At 43.5% G+C, this 19,709-nt stretch overlaps 1 protein-coding gene across 5 annotated transcripts in view; it reads right to left on the minus strand.

Moving 5' to 3' along the window:
* LOC139479138 (uncharacterized) overlaps positions 1-19,709 on the minus strand; it is a 42,631-nt gene that overhangs the window by 4,021 nt on the left and 18,901 nt on the right. For all 5 annotated transcript variants that reach the window (XM_071261915.1, XM_071261916.1, XM_071261918.1 and 2 more), the window contains 9 exons: positions 12,967-13,149; positions 12,451-12,604; positions 12,097-12,200; positions 11,702-11,887; positions 10,780-10,933; positions 9,970-10,073; positions 7,951-8,136; positions 2,292-2,445; positions 642-745 (listed from right to left, as the gene is read on the minus strand). In XM_071261915.1, coding sequence (XP_071118016.1) covers positions 642-745; positions 2,292-2,445; positions 7,951-8,136; positions 9,970-10,073; positions 10,780-10,933; positions 11,702-11,887; positions 12,097-12,200; positions 12,451-12,604; positions 12,967-13,149 — 1,329 coding nt within the window. The remainder of the gene's footprint in view (positions 1-641; positions 746-2,291; positions 2,446-7,950; positions 8,137-9,969; positions 10,074-10,779; positions 10,934-11,701; positions 11,888-12,096; positions 12,201-12,450; positions 12,605-12,966; positions 13,150-19,709) is intronic.

Below are 19,709 nucleotides of genomic sequence, written 5' to 3' on the forward strand. Positions count from 1 at the left end.
CTAATTGAATAGATCGATGTTCATGATGTCAACCACTGGATGGTCAGGTTCAGACTCGATTATTTTACAGACTGCCATCATATAGCTGGAATATTGCTGAGTGAAGCGTTAAACAACAAACAAACAAACAAACAAAACACTATCAGGTTGTCACAGACATTTTTCAAGCAACCAAACAAATGCTTATATCCAACAAAAAATCAGATCATTATTTGTTATTTTAATGTTTAGAAGCACAATTATATTTCCCAACATATACAGGAGCTCAATTATAGAAAAAAATCCACAAAAACATAAATTACAAACTGTATTCTTTGGACACTGTAACATAGTCTGTTTGCATTAAAAGAATATTATATTTTACAATGCAAGGCATATGAAATCTTATTCCAGCCAAAGAGGGGCTTGTTTTTTTTTCAAATTGTTGGTCCCTTAATCTTTCAATTGATGTCCATCATAAAGTTTGAGTAAGCAGACAGGCAAAGCAGTGATTGAATGGCTTAAATCAACATAGCAGGGACTGCCATTTGTCCCTAGCTGTTGTCCCTTCCTACATGCTATTTCTGGTAACAGTGACTGATTCCAGTGAACATCAAAACACAACATCCTGTAAAGACAGGACACATGGCAGAGAGTCTCACCTTCTTCCTCGTCCCTGCCTTGTGGAGGATGTCAAGAAACTCCTCCACCTGTTCCATAGTGGGCGGGGTGAAGTCTTGGATCTTTAGCGACACAAGCTCCAATTCTGTGGCCGGAACAGACCATAGGTATTACAAAACAGGTCTTCTCTTAGTATCCTACAGGCTTATTTCTATTGCCATCTTCCCAGACAGACACCCCCTGTCCACACACTAGGTTACTTGGATGTGTCACTTTAGCCCCAATACAAGTGCATCAACATAGCAGAACTAAAACTGTTTCTTTCTGCATACTCCTATATATAGAATCTCACCAATGTCATTTGCTATCAAATAGATGAAAATGAGTCAATAAAAGTTTAAAACTCCTAGGCTGGACGAACAATTTTAAACTTACATTGGTGAGTGTTTTTTTTAAATTTATTGGTTTTTTATTCTATTTCCCATCATATTTTACATTTCAGTGTCATACATAGAGTGTGCATGGATTAGGTGTTACATTTAGCATTATTGTTATAGTGAGATATAGTTTATTCCATTAAGGCCAAAGGCCAAAATAAAAAATAACAACAATAAAACATTATGCACATGTTTACTTTGTAGCAGGACAGATCATATATCATAGTTTATGCAGGGTTTCTAAATAATAAGCGACCAGGAGGCATTGAAACTTGCATAATTATAATTTCAATATGCTATAAATTTTGTAATTTCATAATAATTAAGTATTTCTTTTTGAATTAGTTAAATAATATGGTTTTATTTTGTTTCTTTTAAATGTGTATAACATAGATTTTGTTACCATAATTACTGCATTGAGTGAATTGTTATTCTTCTCTTTAAATTCAAACAGTATGTGTTCATTACTAAAATTAACTCTGCCTTTTGCATAGTTTCCAAGCCAATCTGAAAGTTTCAGCCGTCAAGTGTTCATATAACTGATATCAAAAGACATGAGGGGGCATTCTATTTATCATCCTAGGTCTTTCCGCCACCTTGTTCAGTTTGTTCACAGTAATAACCAGTGTCTTGTGTGTAAATGTAGCAGAGAGATCAGTGATGTCATATGACGTCATGATGAAGTCACAAAGGTCTGAATTGTACTGCAATTTGACTGCAGCTTGATCTCACCCAATGTCTCTTGTGGAAGCCAGGTTAGGGTAATAAAGAAATATTTGTACATATGCACTCTCAGATATTTACACACATTGCAATAACCTGCACATCAGATTTGTGTCAAATACAGCTTCAGGATAGCTATGCATTGCAACAGCTTCATGCTACTGAGACAGATGGTCTTCATGATGTATCCTGTGAATGTATCTTAATGCCCTTTTTAACAAGTGTTATAGTTGGGATAACACTTTCTTAAGTACAGATTCTTGTACTTTTGTGGGTTGAGTCCCATCCAGGATTGGAAGACACACTGCCAGAGTGAGGCATCTAATCGCCAGCACACAAAGTTGGGTTAGTGACTGCATGTTGCTGTCAAACAGCAATATTCTTTCTACATCGCCGCACCAAAGAGGACAAGCAATAGTTAAGTCATCCACTTCAGTCGGTTCTTGTAACAAGCATTAAAACTGGCAACCTGGTGAAGCACAGTATGTTTATCTCTCTGTCGTGTCAACACTGAAGGCTGAGGTAGCTCACCTGGACATTGTGTGATGGGGGGGTCACGTTCAGCAGTCAGGGACACCAGGTATGCCACATTGTTGTCCAGGAGGTAGCGAAGGTTCTGTCGGGTCTCGGGGAATGCCAGGGTACACAGTAGGCCATCCACAACCCACGAGAAGTTGTCCGGCATCTACAACATAGGCACACAGCACAGCTCACAGCATGCTTAACATAGGCACACAGCACAGCTCAGAGCATGCTTAGCATGGGCACACAGCTCACAGCATGCTTAACATGGGTACACAGCTCACAGCATGCTTAACTAGGTACACAGCTCACAGCATGCTAAACATGGGTACACAGCTCACAGCATGCTAAACATGGGTACACAGCTCACAGCATGCTAAACATGGGTACACAGCTCACAGCATGCTAAACATGGGTACACAGCTCACAGCATGCTAAACATGGGTACACAGCTCACAGCATGCTTAACATGGGTACACAGCTCACAGCATGCTTAACTAGGTACACAGCTCACAGCATGCTAAACATGGGTACACAGCTCACAGCATGCTTAACTAGGTACACAGCTCACAGCATGCTAAACATGGGTACACAGCTCACAGCATGCTAAACATGGGTACACAGCTAACAGCATGCTAAACATGGGTACACAGCTCACAGCATGCTAAACATGGGTACACAGCTCACAGCATGCTTAACATGGGCACACAGCTCACAGCATGCTAAACATGGGTACACAGCTCACAGCATGCTTAACTAGGTACACAGCTCACAGCATGCTTAACATGGGTACACAGCTCACAGCATGCTAAACATGGGTACACAGCTCACAGCATGCTAAACATGGGTACACAGCTCACAGCATGCTAAACATAGGTACACAGCTCACAGCATGCTTAACATGGGTACACAGCTCACAGCATGCTTAACATGGGCACACAGCTCACAGCATGCTTAACATGGGTACACAGCTCACAGCATGCTTAACATGGGTACACAGCTCACAGCATGCTTAACATGGGCACACAGCTCACAGCATGCTTAACATGGGTACACAGCTCACAGCATGCTTAACATGGGTACACAGCTCACAGCATGCTAAACATGGGTACACAGCTCACAGCATGCTTAACATGGGTACACAGCTCACAGCATGCTTAACATGGGTACACAGCTCACAGCATGCTTAACATGGGTACACAGCTCACAGCATGCTTAACATGGGTACACAGCTCACAGCATGCTTAACATGGGTACACAGCTCACAGCATGCTAAACATGGGTACACAGCTCACAGCATGCTAAACATGGGTACACAGCTCACAGCATGCTAAACATGGGTACACAGCTCACAGCATGCTTAACATGGGTACACAGCTCACAGCATGCTTAACATGGGTACACAGCTCACAGCATGCTAAACATGGGTACACAGCTCACAGCATGCTTAACATGGGTACACAGCTCACAGCATGCTTAACTAGGTACACAGCTCACAGCATGCTAAACATGGGTACACAGCTCACAGCATGCTAAACATGGGTACACAGCTCACAGCATGCTAAACATGGGTACACAGCTCACAGCATGCTAAACATGGGTACACAGCTCACAGCATGCTTAACATGGGTACACAGCTCACAGCATGCTTAACTAGGTACACAGCTCACAGCATGCTTAACATGGGTACACAGCTCACAGCATGCTTAACATGGGCACACAGCTCACAGCATGCTAAACATGGGTACACAGCTCACAGCATGCTTAACTAGGTACACAGCTCACAGCATGCTAAACATGGGTACACAGCTCACAGCATGCTAAACATGGGTACACAGCTCACAGCATGCTAAACATGGGTACACAGCTCACAGCATGCTAAACATGGGTACACAGCTCACAGCATGCTTAACATGGGTACACAGCTCACAGCATGCTTAACATGGGCACACAGCTCACAGCATGCTTAACATGGGTACACAGCTCACAGCATGCTTAACATGGGTACACAGCTCAGAGCATGCTTAACATGGGCACACAGCTCACAGCATGCTTAACATGGGTACACAGCTCACAGCATGCTTAACATGGGTACACAGCTCACAGCATGCTTAACATGGGTACACAGCTCACAGCATGCTTAACATGGGTACACAGCTCACAGCATGCTTAACATGGGTACACAGCTCACAGCATGCTTAACATGGGTACACAGCTCACAGCATGCTTAACATGGGTACACAGCTCACAGCATGCTTAACATGGGTACACAGCTCACAGCATGCTAAACATGGGTACACAGCTCACAGCATGCTTAACATGGGTACACAGCTCACAGCATGCTAAACATGGGTACACAGCTCACAGCATGCTAAACATTGGTACACAGCTCACAGCATGCTTAACATGGGTACACAGCTCACAGCATGCTTAACATGGGCACACAGCTCACAGCATGCTAAACATGGGCACACAGCTCACAGCATGCTATACACGGGTACACAGCTCACAGCATGCTTAACATGGGCACACAGCTCACAGCATGCTTAACATGGGCACACAGCTCACAGCATGCTAAACATGGGTACACAGCTCACAGCATGCTTAACATGGGTACACAGCTCACAGCATGCTAAACATTGGTACACAGCTCACAGCATGCTTAACATGGGTACACAGCTCACAGCATGCTTAACATGGGTACACAGCTCACAGCATGCTAAACATTGGTACACAGCTCACAGCATGCTTAACATGGGTACACAGCTCACAGCATGCTAAACATGGGCACACAGCTCACAGCATGCTATACACGGGTACACAGCTCACAGCATGCTTAACATGGGCACACAGCTCACAGCATGCTTAACATGGGCACACAGCTCACAGCATGCTAAACATGGGTACACAGCTCACAGCATGCTTAACATGGGTACACAGCTCACAGCATGCTAAACATTGGTACACAGCTCACAGCATGCTTAACATGGGTACACAGCTCACAGCATGCTTAACATGGGTACACAGCTCACAGCATGCTAAACATGGGTACACAGCTCACAGCATGCTTAACATGGGTACACAGCTCACAGCATGCTAAACATGGGTACACAGCTCACAGCATGCTAAACATGGGTACACAGCTCACAGCATGCTAAACATGGGCACACAGCTCACAGCATGCTATACACGGGTACACAGCTCACAGCATGCTTAACATGGGTACACAGCTCACAGCATGCTTAACATGGGCACACAGCTCACAGCATGCTTAACATGGGCACACAGCTCACAGCATGCTAAACATGGGTACACAGCTCACAGCATGCTTAACATGGGTACACAGCTCACAGCATGCTAAACATGGGTACACAGCTCACAGCATGCTTAACATGGGCACACAGCTCACAGCATGCTTAACATGGGTACACAGCTCACAGCATGCTTAACATGGGTACACAGCTCACAGCATGCTAAACATGGGTACACAGCTCACAGCATGCTTAACATGGGTACACAGCTCACAGCATGCTTAACATGGGTACACAGCTCACAGCATGCTAAACATGGGTACACAGCTCACAGCATGCTAAACATGGGTACACAGCTCACAGCATGCTTAACATGGGTACACAGCTCACAGCATGCTTAACATGGGCACACAGCTCACAGCATGCTTAACATGGATACACAGCTCACAGCATGCTTAACATGGGTACACAGCTCACAGCATGCTTAACATGGGTACACAGCTCACAGCATGCTAAACATGGGTACACAGCTCACAGCATACTTAACATGGGTACACAGCTCACAGCATGCTAAACATGGGTACACAGCTCACAGCATGCTTAACATAGGTACACAGCTCACAGCATGCTTAACATGGGTACACAGCACAGCTCACAGCATGCTTAACATGGGTACACAGCTCACAGCATGCTTAACATGGGTACACAGCTCACAGCATGCTTAACATGGGTACACAGCTCACAGCATGCTTAACATGGGTACACAGCTCACAGCATGCTTAACATGGGTACACAGCTCACAGCATGCTTAACATGGGCACACAGCTCACAGCATGCTTAACATGGGTACACAGCTCACAGCATGCTTAACATGGGTACACAGCTCACAGCATGCTTAACATGGGCACACAGCTCACAGCATGCTTAACATGGGTACACAGCTCACAGCATGCTAAACATGGGTACACAGCTCACAGCATGCTTAACATGGGCACACAGCTCACAGCATGCTTAACATGGGTACACAGCTCACTGCATGCTTAACATGGGCACACAGCTCACAGCATGCTTAACATGGGCACACAGCTCACAGCATGCTTAACATGGGTACACAGCTCACAGCATGCTTAACATGGGCACACAGCTCACAGCATGCTTAACATGGGTACACAGCTCACAGCATGCTTAACATAGGTACACAGCACAGCTCACAGCATGCTTAACATGGGCACACAGCACAGCTCACAGCATGCTTAACATGGGTACACAGCACAGCTCACAGCATGCTTAACATGGGCACACGGCTCACAGCATGCTTAACATAGGTTCACAGCTCACAGCTCAGAGCATGCTTAACATGGGCACACGGCTCACAGCATGCTTAACATGGGTACACAGCTCACAGCTCAGAGCATGCTTAACATGGGCACAGAGCACAGCTCACAGCATGCTTAACATGGGCACACAGCACAGCACACAGCATGCTTAACATGGGCACAGAGCACAGCTCACAGCATGCTTAACATGGGCACACAGCACAGCACACAGCATGCTTAACATGGGCACACAGCACAGCTCACAGCATGCTTAACATGGGCACACAGCTCACAGCATACTTAACATAGGTACACAGCACAGCTCACAGCATGCTTAACATAGGTACACAGCACAGCTCACAGCATGCTTAACATGGGCACACAGCACAGTTCACAGCATGCTTAACATGGGCACACAGCACAGCTCACAGCATGCTTAACATGGGTACACAGCTCACAGCATGCTTAACATGGGCACACAGCTCACAGCATGCTTAACATGGGTACACAGCTCACAGCATGCTTAACATAGGTACACAGCACAGCTCACAGCATGCTTAACATGGGCACACAGCACAGCTCACAGCATGCTTAACATGGGTACACAGCACAGCTCACAGCATGCTTAACATGGGCACACGGCTCACAGCATGCTTAACATAGGTTCACAGCTCACAGCTCAGAGCATGCTTAACATGGGCACACGGCTCACAGCATGCTTAACATGGGTACACAGCTCACAGCTCAGAGCATGCTTAACATGGGCACAGAGCACAGCTCACAGCATGCTTAACATGGGCACACAGCACAGCACACAGCATGCTTAACATGGGCACAGAGCACAGCTCACAGCATGCTTAACATGGGCACACAGCTCACAGCACGCTTAACAGTGGAGTTTTTATGCAGCTTCTACAGTGAGTTATTGAAAAATGCTACTGCATGATGCCTCACTTCATTTAAACTCAAATGCTTTTACTGTATATGTTAATATTAAGTACTTCCAATGAAAATTATTATGCCAACATAAACTTTACGGTTATAAATTTTCGAACTTTTCCTCATAATATTTACAATGCTGTAAGTTAAATGCCTCACTACCTGTCTGATTGTCTTCTCAAAGTCATAGATAACCTGTTCCTGGTCCTTGGTCTCGACCGACCCGGGTCTCAGGTCACGGGTTCTCCGCAGGGCTGCTGCGGCCGACAAACCCTCCTCCTTCACCAGGTAACATGCAATCAGTGTGCCCGTCCTGCCCCGCCCACCTGCACAGTGCAGCGCCACCCCCTGGACACATAGGGTGATACATTACGTCAACAGATGCCTGGACACATAGGGTGATACATTCAGTCAACAGAAGCCTGGACACACAGAGTAGGTCTTTAGGGTTTAACTGTGTAATACATTCAGTCAACAGATGCCTGGACACATAGGGTAGGTCTTTAGGGTTTAACTGTGTAATACATTCAGTCAACAGATGCCTGGACACATAGGGTAGGTCTAGAGGTTTAACTGTGTAATACATTCAGTCAACAGATGCCTGGACACATAGGGGAGGTCTAGAGGTTTAACTGTGTAATACATTCAGTCAACAGATGCCTGGACACATAGGGTAGGTCTTTAGGGTTTAACTGTGTAATACATTCAGTCAACAGATGCCTGGACACATAGGGGAGGTCTAGAGGTTTAACTGTGTAATACATTCAGTCAACAGATGCCTGGACACATAGGGTAGGTCTTTAGGGTTTAACTGTGTAATACATTCAGTCAACAGAAGCCTGGACACACAGAGTAGGTCTAGAGGTTTAACTGTGTAATACATTCAGTCAACAGAAGCCTGGACACACAGAGTAGGTCTAGAGGTTTAACTGTGTAATACATTCAGTCAACAGAAGCCTGGACACACAGAGTAGGTCTTTAGGGTTTAACTGTGTAATACATTCAGTCAACAGAAGCCTGGATACAGCATGGTAAGTTGAGGTGAAATGGGGTTAAACGTTGTGTTCCATGTCGTGTGTGTGGCTGCTTGTACTTGTCCTGACTAATGCTGATCTTATTGTGCTAGCCCACTGACACCATGCTGCAGCTTAACATTGATACTGGGGATGGGTATTGGAGGTTCAAAGTGTAACACAATATTTCGCGATGCACAAGGCTGTATTGCAATACGTATCACAATATAGTTTATGATTCTAAATTTTGAATTCTGAAGCAATCTTATACATTAAGGTATGAATCGAAGTTTACAAATGGAGCAAAACAAGATGCTGGTACAAGATGATGTTTACTAAGTCAATAAATACGCAGGCATCTTGCGGCCCCGGATGCATTCTTCCGGGCAGCGAAGGCATTTAGCAAGAAAATACATGACAAACACATGATAAAAATCGCTATTTGAAATCACCCCATATATCGAGCATGATAAAATGATATTGTGATACGTATAGTGGAAGAATGAACCTCAAATTACTGATATACCGATATTACCGCACACCCTTAATGAATACCCCCCTCAGACACAGTATACTGATTCAGAGCCTATCAGTTATGTTTTAGCCCCCTTATGTGAAGCTAGTACATTCACCGTCAAACACAAAAGAACATGTCCTGCAACCACTTAATCTGGATGATTTTAATTATACCTTCTGAATTATTAAGGTTCCACTGTGTTTGTTTGTTTGTTTGTTTGTTTAACGCCGCACTCAACAATATTCCAGCTATATGACGGCGGTTTGTAAATAATCAAGTCTGGACCAGACATTCCAGTGATAGATATCATGAGCATCGATCTACGCAATTGTGATACAATGACATGCATCAACCAAGTCAGCGAGTGTGACCCCCCGATCCTGTTAGCTGCCTCTTACGACAAGCATAGTTACGGTAAGCACGGGTTGCTGCAGACCCCTTCTACCCGGATCCTCACTGTATAGCTCCTCTAAACAAGTGACGTTACAAAGAAAGTATTTCCCATGTGGTGTGGAGAAGCATAAGAAGTTATGTTAATTAGGGAGCAGGGTTTCAGGCAACATTCAACCACTTGGCCTGCTGCTTGTGCCTCAATGTTTAAAGTTTACAGGGACAGCAGGCCCCGAGCATGGTGGACATGGAGACGGTCACCTTGTGTTGCTGTGCTGCACGCTCCATGACAGAGAGGAACTTGTTCACCTGGTGCTGGTCGGGGCTCGAGAAGTCCTTCATCTTGATGTTCACCTTTTCCAGCCCTGTAACATGGGACCGCTTGCATGTGAATAGACACCAATATCACATGGTACCGCTTGCATGTGAATAAACACCAATATCACATGGTACCGCTTGCATGTGAATAGATACCAATATCACATGGTACAGCTAGCATGTGAATAGACACCAATATCACATGGTACAGCTAGCATGTGAATAGACACCAATATCACATGGTACAGCTAGCATGTGAATAGACACCAATATCACATGGTACCGCTTGCATGTGAATAGATGCCAATATCACATGGTATCGCTTGCATGTGAATAGACACCAATATCACTTGGTACAGCTAGCATGTGAATAGACACCAATATCACTTGGTACCGCTTGCATGTGAATAGATGCCAATATCACATGGTACACCTAGCATGTGAATAGACACCAATATCACATGGTACCGCTTGCATGTGAATAGATGCCAATATCACATGGTATCGCTTGCATGTGAATAGACACCAATATCACATGGTACAGCTAGCATGTTAATAGACACCAATATCACATGGTACACCTACCTGAGAGGTGGAACCTGGTCAATAGGAGGGATAAAGACAGGACATAACTTGTAATAGCCACTGGTGGCACTACAATCCATGCCTAGTTCGGCAAGGGTGGAAACTAGACTTTTATAGTCAGTTAACTCCCTTGCCACGGGAGGATGGATGAGGCGTGGTTCACCGTACCTGTGAGTCCCTCTGTGTCCGGGTCCCGCTCCTCGGTCAGACACACCAGGTAGCCCACGCCATGGTCCACCAGGTACTGCAGGTGCTCCCTTTCTTCCGGGAACGCCAGTGCACACAGCCTGCCCCTGACCACCCACGAAAACCTCCGGGGCACCTGCAACACAGTTCCATCAACACTGCAACAGCCAGTAGAGTGTACTCAGTGCTACAGGAACCATCACAGTCACAGTCAACTAACCCTGTCCTGTAACCCCGCTAATGTGTACTGTAGAAGTTAGTGCTCGAGGATTCAGTGTAAAACAGATGATGAAAAGACAGACAGGCAAAATCATCCCAAAATGAAAATTCCTCCATTGCGGGGAATCCCCTTCCTGGGGTTAAAATGGGCTCCCAGTGTTCGACGCGCTGCCCAATTTCAAAGATTAAGACAGTCAGGCAGACACCCAATCTGTCTGCTTCTGCCTCGGGTTTTGTGATGCAACATCATTTGTCTCCTCATCCTCTTGATTACCTGTCCACAACTTATCTCACCTTAGTAACAACACTTAAGATGCCTCCAGTTAACTGTTTGATTGGCATTCTAGAAGTTGGTGAGTAGCGATTGAGTGAGTATGGTTTTACACCACTTTTAGCAATATTCCAGCAATATCATTGCGGGGGACACCAGTAATGGGCTTCACACATTGTACCCATGTCGGGAATCGAACCCGGGTCCTTGAGTGGCAAGTGAATGCTTCAAACACTAGGCTACCCCACTGCCCCAAGTTGGTGAGTAAGTTAGAAAACATACAACAATATGAATAACAACTTCTTGTTTATTGTAATTAGCGACTTTTTGATCTCGATTCTTAATCCCTGACAGGCATCTATTGTGTGAAATATTCTTGGTGAAGATTCAGTGCTGAAGTAAACCCAGTCTCACCTTTCTCCTGTAAGTTTCATACTCTGCCACTAGAACTTCCTGGGACCTTGACCCCAGTGATCCAGGTCGAAGTTCACGGACTCTGTCAACAGCTTCTGCTGCTGTCATGACCTGTCTTTGGACAAAGTAACATGCCAACATGGCGCCCGTCCTGCCGAGGCCATCAGAGCAGTGAACAGCTACTGCCTGGAGACACAGAGAATCAGGACAATCATTTACTTTGTTTTGTTTCCATTTGGTTCAAGGTTCTTTGAGACTTTCTGTACCTATACCTATAAGTGCCATGTGTCTTGTATTCTTAGGATGGGGTACTAGGGGAAGCCATGTGTCTTGTATTCTTAGGATGGGGTACTAGAGGAAGCCATGTGTCTTGTATTGCTGTGACATGTACCAACCTTTTTCTCTGCCTCTGCCAGGTCCACCAGAGTGAGGAATTCAACGACCTGCTCCATGTCCGGGGTGGAGGATGCAGCCATTTTCAGGTCCACCTTCATCAAGTCTGCCAGACAACAGCGGTTATCATACAGAATGTATGGACAAAACACAGCAATCACAGCAGAACTTTACTTTTCAAATTCACCATATCTGCTAGTATGGAGAGTAGGGTTGTAAAAACAAACTCATCAACCGCATCACATTCCTGTTTTACTCAAATACTTAATGTTATCAGATCTATTACCAATCATTTAAGATTATGAGATTATGTTTTTCTTGGGGGAATTTCCTGACCGGTCATTTATATATCTTACCTGGGTAGTTGTCGACATCAGGGTCGCGCTCCTGGGTCAGGCTGACGAGGTAGGCAATGTTGTTGTTGACGAGGTAGTTAAGATCTGCTGGTCTTCCTGGGAATGCTAATGCGCACAGCAGGTCCTTCACAACCCATGAAAACTTCCAGGGAATCTGATATAATGATGGATTGATATTCCTTTAAAGATCAGTGAATGCTGGATTGGATTTCTCACTAGGAATAAAAATCACCAAAACGTTTGGTCATAATGTAAATTCTTTTTAAAAGGGAAAATTCTCAGGTGAAAAATGTGCTACACATTATTGTAAACTATACCTTTTTGTCTCACAGAAATGAAATGCTGTCACTGGGATGTTTTACTAATGTTTTACTTATGTTTTACCTATGTTTTACATATGTTCCTGCACAGACATCTTTATACACAATCACAAGCCATCACATGTACGTTTAATTAGAACTTCTGATGAGTAATGGAATTTGAGAGAAATGTGTGTGTAAAATTCACTGGACCAACCCCTGACTTTGCCGATTGAAATTCTTCCACAACGTCCATCATCTCCCGCGAGAGGGGGGACTCCTTCAGCACACTGCAGGCATGGGCTGCGGCCTTCACAGTGGACATGGTATGGAAGTCGATGAAGTAGCACGCACACAGTGTCACCCACACAGCAGCATCGGCTTGGACAACAGCAGCGACCTGCAAGTGAGGCAGAGAGTGAGTGAGTGGGTGGGTGGGTGAGTGAGTGAGTGGGTGGGTGGCTGAGTCAGTGAGTGAGTGAGTGGGAAGGTGGGTGGGTGAGTGAGTGAGTAGGGTTTTATGTTGCTTTTAGCAATATTTCAGCAATATCACTGTGAGGGGACACCCAGAAATGAGCTTCACACATTGTACCCATGTGGGGGAAATGGAACCTGGGCCTTCGGCGTGACGAGCAAACGCTTTAACCACTAGGCTACCCGACCGCCCCTGGCTTTAACCATGAGGCTGCCTCTTCACCCCAGCTACCTAAAACACCAGCAGACATATATATATGTTACAGTCAATGTGTAAAATTACTTTAAAACAATCACTTAAGACAATTACAAAGTAACTGAAAAAACTGTACATATATTTTATTATGATCACAAATTCCAAACATTTTGATGTTTAATTTCATCAACCAGTAACTGAAAATAAGAGGATTAATAGAATGAAATGTATATTTTGTTTCTCTTTTGGCTCCTTATCCTAGCATAATTTGTCTATTGGGATGTTCTTAAGCCGTTTTGAACTTCTTAACAATTATTAGTCAATCTGTCAAACAAATGGACAGATCAATGATTAAAATATTTTGGCATTTAAAAAACTGCCTAAGCGAATCATATTTTACACATTGACTGTAATATAAACTGACGTCCAAAAGAAACTTTACCAACTGAAAATATAAATTTCAGACAAAGCATAAATTTTTTTTCGATGAAGTCTATCTAAAACACATGACCTTAATACAACAATAGTGTATGCAGAAAATGTTAATCGTCTGTTACATGTTTGCGAGATAACACGCGAAAAAGTGAAAAACGTGCACCACGGACAACTGCAAATGCACGAGCGGGTAAGGGTATAAAACGATTGCATCGGCAAGTCAGACATCCACAGTGATAAAAAAACACAAAAGAAATGCCACGACTCACAGTCGAACAACGTGAACGAGCCTTGGGTATGGTACAGATGGGAGCCACCCACGCCCACATTGCACGAACCTTCGGTTGCTCCCGTGTTGCCGTTACCAACTTGATGCAACGTTACAGACAGACAGGGCGGACCGCTGACAGGCCAAGAACAGGCAGACCCAGGGTACCGAGCCCCATGATGACCGGTACTTGTGTATCTTGCACCCCCGAAATCGCTTCCTGACAGTGACGTCATCGGCGACAAATGCCTTACGTCACTGGGTTAGTCGACAGACAGTGGCCAGGAATCAGGGCTTTTAGACCATACAGAGGACAGCTATTGACAGCGCAACATCGTCGTCTGTGATTGAGATGGGCCCGGACTGTACGACGTTGGCAACGACGTGACTGGCAGAGGGTTGTCTTCACTGACGAAAGTCGATTCTGTATGTTTAGGGCTGATGGAAGACAACGTGTTTACCGCCAAAGGGGTGAACGCACGGCAGCGTGTTGCGTGCAGGAGGTCGTACCATATGGTGGAGGGAGTGTCATGGTGTGGGGAGGGATCTGTGGGCAGGAGAGGACACCGCTGGTCATCGTTGACAGAAACTTGACAGCTCAGCATTACATGGATAACATTCTTCGTCCAGTTGTCCTACCATTTCTCCAACAGCAGCCATGTGGTGTCATTTAGCAGCATGACAACGCCAGAGCCCACACAGCCAGAATTGTCACTAACGTCCTCACAGCCAACAACGTCAACGTCCTGTCGTGGCCTGCACGCTCACCCGACATGTCCCCCATAGAACACTGCTGGGACTTTATGGATTGTCGTGTTCGACAACGACCACACTCTCCAGCCAACCAGCAAGAACTGATTTTGGCTCTCCAAGAAGAATGGCGTCAAATCCCACGTGACCTCATCAGATGTGTTTTTCTGTGCATCAAGAGTTTTTGCATGTATTGAGGCATTTGGTGGTCACACACGCTACTAATGACTTGTTATTGAACGTGAGCGATTGTTTATGTACTCTGCCTATTGTCCATGATTCTGAAAGCTCGAGTTTAGTACCACACCCAACTTTGGGGGGCTCTGACGTCATTCTAGGTCGCGGTATGATTGTCATTTTCAGTGTTGATTATGTTGATATATTGATCTTCTCAATACACTTTACTTCATGCATGTATGTTTTGTTGTTTCAAACTCTGGTAAAGTTTCTTTTGGACGTCACTTTATATGGTACTCTAGTAGTATAGGTAATGGGGGTTCTGCCGCAACCCCACTGTAGCCAGATTTATATACCTATACTGCTACCACAGAGGGAATTTTTTATGCAAATATGATGATGCGCACCAATAATTGTCATGAGACTAAGCTAAATTGTAATGAAAAGGGCTAGCTCACCACTACCTGAACCCCCATTACCTATACTACTACTCTCCTGGTTCCACATGGGTGATTGAGTGAGCTAGGTTTGATCCGATTTGAACATTATTTCCAGTTTGTCACAGTGTGCCAACTTTATGTAGGAGGAAAGCACAACTTGATGTAACCACCTTGGTGCAACCTACGAGCATGGGTAGGGGTTTGGTGCTGACAATTTATGTATAATGATAAGGGTGTATCTGGATTCAGCCCAGCAGATCTTCAGCTGTCATATACTCTTTTTGGTCAAGTGACACGCCAGCATGGCTGCCGTCCTGCCAAGACTATCTGAGCCGCTCTGTGGTAAGATGGCATGGTGTGTAAAATGTAGGGCTGATGTCATGACAACTCGGTTTGAGTGAGTGGACCACCTAGTTTGGGCCAGGCAAACTGGTAGCCGTGCACAAGGTTAAACATCCTGCATACGTCGAGAATCTTGGTTGCCTTTCATTCACTTAATGTTCATGAACAATGGCTACGTCCTTGATGGCCCCAGGTCACATGATCATGTTGTAGACAGGGGAAATCACGTTCCTAACACATTAGAATTATGCAGGAAAACAGACCATTTTGAGCGTAAGTAGACACAATTTATGGCTAACAACTACTTTATTTACTGTAAAGGCAACGTTTCGGTATAGATCCTAATACCGTTGTCAAGCAAGGACAACAGTATAAGGATCTATACCAAAATGTCGCCTTTACAGTAAATAAATAAGTTGTTATCCATAACTTGTCTCTACTTTGTCATCCGTCAACTTCTAATGCCTATCAAACATTGAGCCTGTGGTTGAAAAGCTGACAAGTCTTGTGTAAGTTATCTTAAATTACTGAATTCAAAATATGAAAACACAAATTAAGCATGTGAGAACAGTAAAGTGCCATTTTGATTTCATTGAACCAATCATCAAATACATATTAACTGATATGCATATGTTCTTATAATGATAGTAAACAAAATTACTGAAGGTGATTCAGGTTGGTGTCATACAGGGTGTGTCAGGTTTATTTCTGTAGTATGTACCCTATACCACAGCAAACACTCCAGTATCTCTGAGGCCTCGGTACATGTGTACCTGTGTGACTAGACCAGCTTCAGATGGTCCAGGATCAATCTTTTAGGGACGTGTTTCACAAAGCCCTCTGATCGTCATGGCAACAACTACATATCTTCAGTGTGGTGAACCTTGTTACCTGCATACTGAATGTTCACGAATATTGAAGAGCTGTGTGTCTACACGGGAAATGAATGCACAGCCACTACCATGTTAATTAACACTGCACCAATGCACCCAGATAAATTACCCTATATAACCAAATATAGGATCCCCAAAACATGATTTGGTCTGTTTCCATACACAAAGTTTCATAAATTGTTTCGATTATTTCAACATCAGTTTAACTTCATTATAAACTGGTAGAGACTGACTTGCTATCATATGAATTTTGTTATCTCATACTTTACTGTGTCAAAAGGCACTTCCTTCATGCCAATCAACAGTATAAACATATAAACTCTGTGTGTTGTTAGGAAATCACTGTTTATTGTTATTACGGAAGTGCTTTACTCAGTGCTAATAAGTGGCACTATTTTGGCGTGTGATTGGATGAAGGTAAGGATATGTGTCATTCCACTGGTGATGGGGTGGCATTGACTTTGAGTGGCATTGGTGGCTAGGGGCCAGCAGTTGTATTAATTTGGAGATGCATTAATTTCAAGACATACAGTATTTGTTGATTTACAGTAAGAGTTGCATTGATATTTATATACTAACAATTGCTTTAAGAATTGCAGGTGTACCATTTCCTATTCAACTACTTAATGTATGACAAAATAGAGATAATTTATGGCTAACAACTTGTTTCAGTATAGATCCTTGCTTGACAATGGTATAAAGATCCATACCGAAACATTGCCTTTACAGTAAATAAATAAGTTGTTAGCCATAAATTATCTCTACTTTGTCATCTCTCAACTTCTAAGTAATGCCTATCAAACAAAACAATACTGAATATATGTTTCTATCAACAGGTTTTGCCATTTTGAAACAGACTATACTTATAAGGACACAGATGGTTTATGAGTTGGGTCTATTATTAGTTCTATAGCAAGTTTCATTCTAAAATAATTAAGGGTAGATAGGTAGGGCTACCACATTATTACATGGCCTTATTTAAACAACGCCAATTGGATCATTCAAACTCTTGCCCTCTTTCTTAAATCACATCTGGCACTTCATATTCAGCCTTTGCACCAGCAGGACTGTTCTATATTGGAGTCAACAATTGTAAATACCTTACAGGTTAGTTTAATCCTTTACATTGGTTTATAAGTGTGTACACCTTTACATGTTATAGTTGCACTGTTTGTAGGGCTGGGACAAGTCCAAATCTACTACCCGGATATCCGACCCCAAATTACCCAACCCTACCTGGGTACCCACAGCAGGTGTCAAGAGTTGGGAACAATATGGCCGACTGGGAATTGTGTTCCGCAGCCCCGGTCAAAACTATTTAGATACAGTGATCCCTCGATATACCGCTGTCATCGGGGTCCAAGAAACTGACCCCGCGGTGTAGGAAAGAACGTTGTACAGATATTCCTTGCTGAGGTTCACATTACGTAATGATGGTATTGAGTCTTCCACGAGTCCAATTTTTTGGACTCGAGTACCCGAGGGGTGAACTCGACTCGTACTCGAGTACCCGAAAATATGACGTCCTTTAAGAATATTGGTTCATTAGATCAAAATTGCCATCTCAAAGTATTAAAACATGTTATAGGTATAATTGAACTACACTGAAATGTAAATAGAGAGCGTCCACGGAACTTGTTTATCTGTCAAAGTGTATGGAAGTGTTCAGTGTTAATGTTTGCTTGTAACTGCACTAATCTTAATCACGACCTTCAAAAACATTACGCCACGTCTACAAAAACTACAATACATATTGAACACAAACTAAGTTGTTTTTTTTCTGACGATCAGCGTTTCATTCGACATCTGCCAACAAGCACGAACAATAGTTAGCAGGAAGAAAATCGATAATGTGCATCACGTGACATACACGTATACACAGCTGCTGGGCTGCAAGACTAAGGCCGCTAACTATTGAATTGTAGTACTATAAGTTAATTCATTCATGAGTTGGTCACGTTTTCAAACTGTACCAAACTGTCGACCTGTCGCTTGATTTGTAAGCACTGAAATAACACATATATACCAGCTAATCAGTTGTTAATCTGTGTAAGGGAATACACTTAGCATTTGATGTCGGAGCAAAGAAGCAATAATCGCCTTGATACATTCAATTTCTTAAAGTCGGGAAGGAAAAACAATAATTACGTCTATTTTATGTGACATTCTCAATTGTTCTAATGTACATCTACTTTCTACAAAGAATACATTATTCAAACAATATTGTTCGAAGCTTTAATCAATATATTGATGAACAATTGAGCATTGAAACAGAGTGATCTCCCCTTATCGAGTACTCGAGTCCTTGAGTCCCCAGTAAAACCGACCCAGACCCGAGTACTCGAGTACTCGTTGAAGCCCTAGATGCTAGTGAATGGAACAGTGGCGCAATTATTTCACAGTGGCATGGGACATGTACATCTATGTAACACTGATCGTGGATGATAATTCAAACTGCATGCGTAAAAAAATAAAAATAATGTAATGAAAATTAATCAAACTAGTCTGTATTATTTTACGACTGGATGTTATACATGTAGAATCTAAATAAGTGTTGTTATATTTTAAGTTTTGTTAGGTAGTGTGTGCAGTGGATGAGTGCGTGTTCTGGGGTTTCTGGTTGTTTGCAGTGTGGGCAGTTACCTGTAGTGTGTTTTTAAAAAAAAAATTAGGCGGTTATTTAGGTTGGTGTGTCCTGTTTGGAGTTTAGTGATTACTCTGTCGATTTTTTTTGATGGATGGAGAATTTTTGGTTTGGTTAGTGGTTTGCTGAGCACTTTTTTGATTTGGCTATTTGAGTTTAGATATAGGTTATGCCATTTAATTGTGATTTTTTGCTTGTTTACACTTTTAATTTCTGATTTTGAGATGGGTAAGTTTAAGCTTATTTCTGGGATTATCGGCGTTTTCATTACCGTATATTCCTACGTGGGCGGGTATCCACAAGAAGGTTATTTGTTTGCCTGACTTAGTTAGGTCGTTGGA

Source organism: Haliotis cracherodii, unplaced genomic scaffold, assembly GCF_022045235.1.
Source record: "Haliotis cracherodii isolate W230 unplaced genomic scaffold, xgHalCrac1.p SCAF_4, whole genome shotgun sequence".
NCBI classification, from domain to species: domain Eukaryota; kingdom Metazoa; phylum Mollusca; class Gastropoda; order Lepetellida; family Haliotidae; genus Haliotis; species Haliotis cracherodii.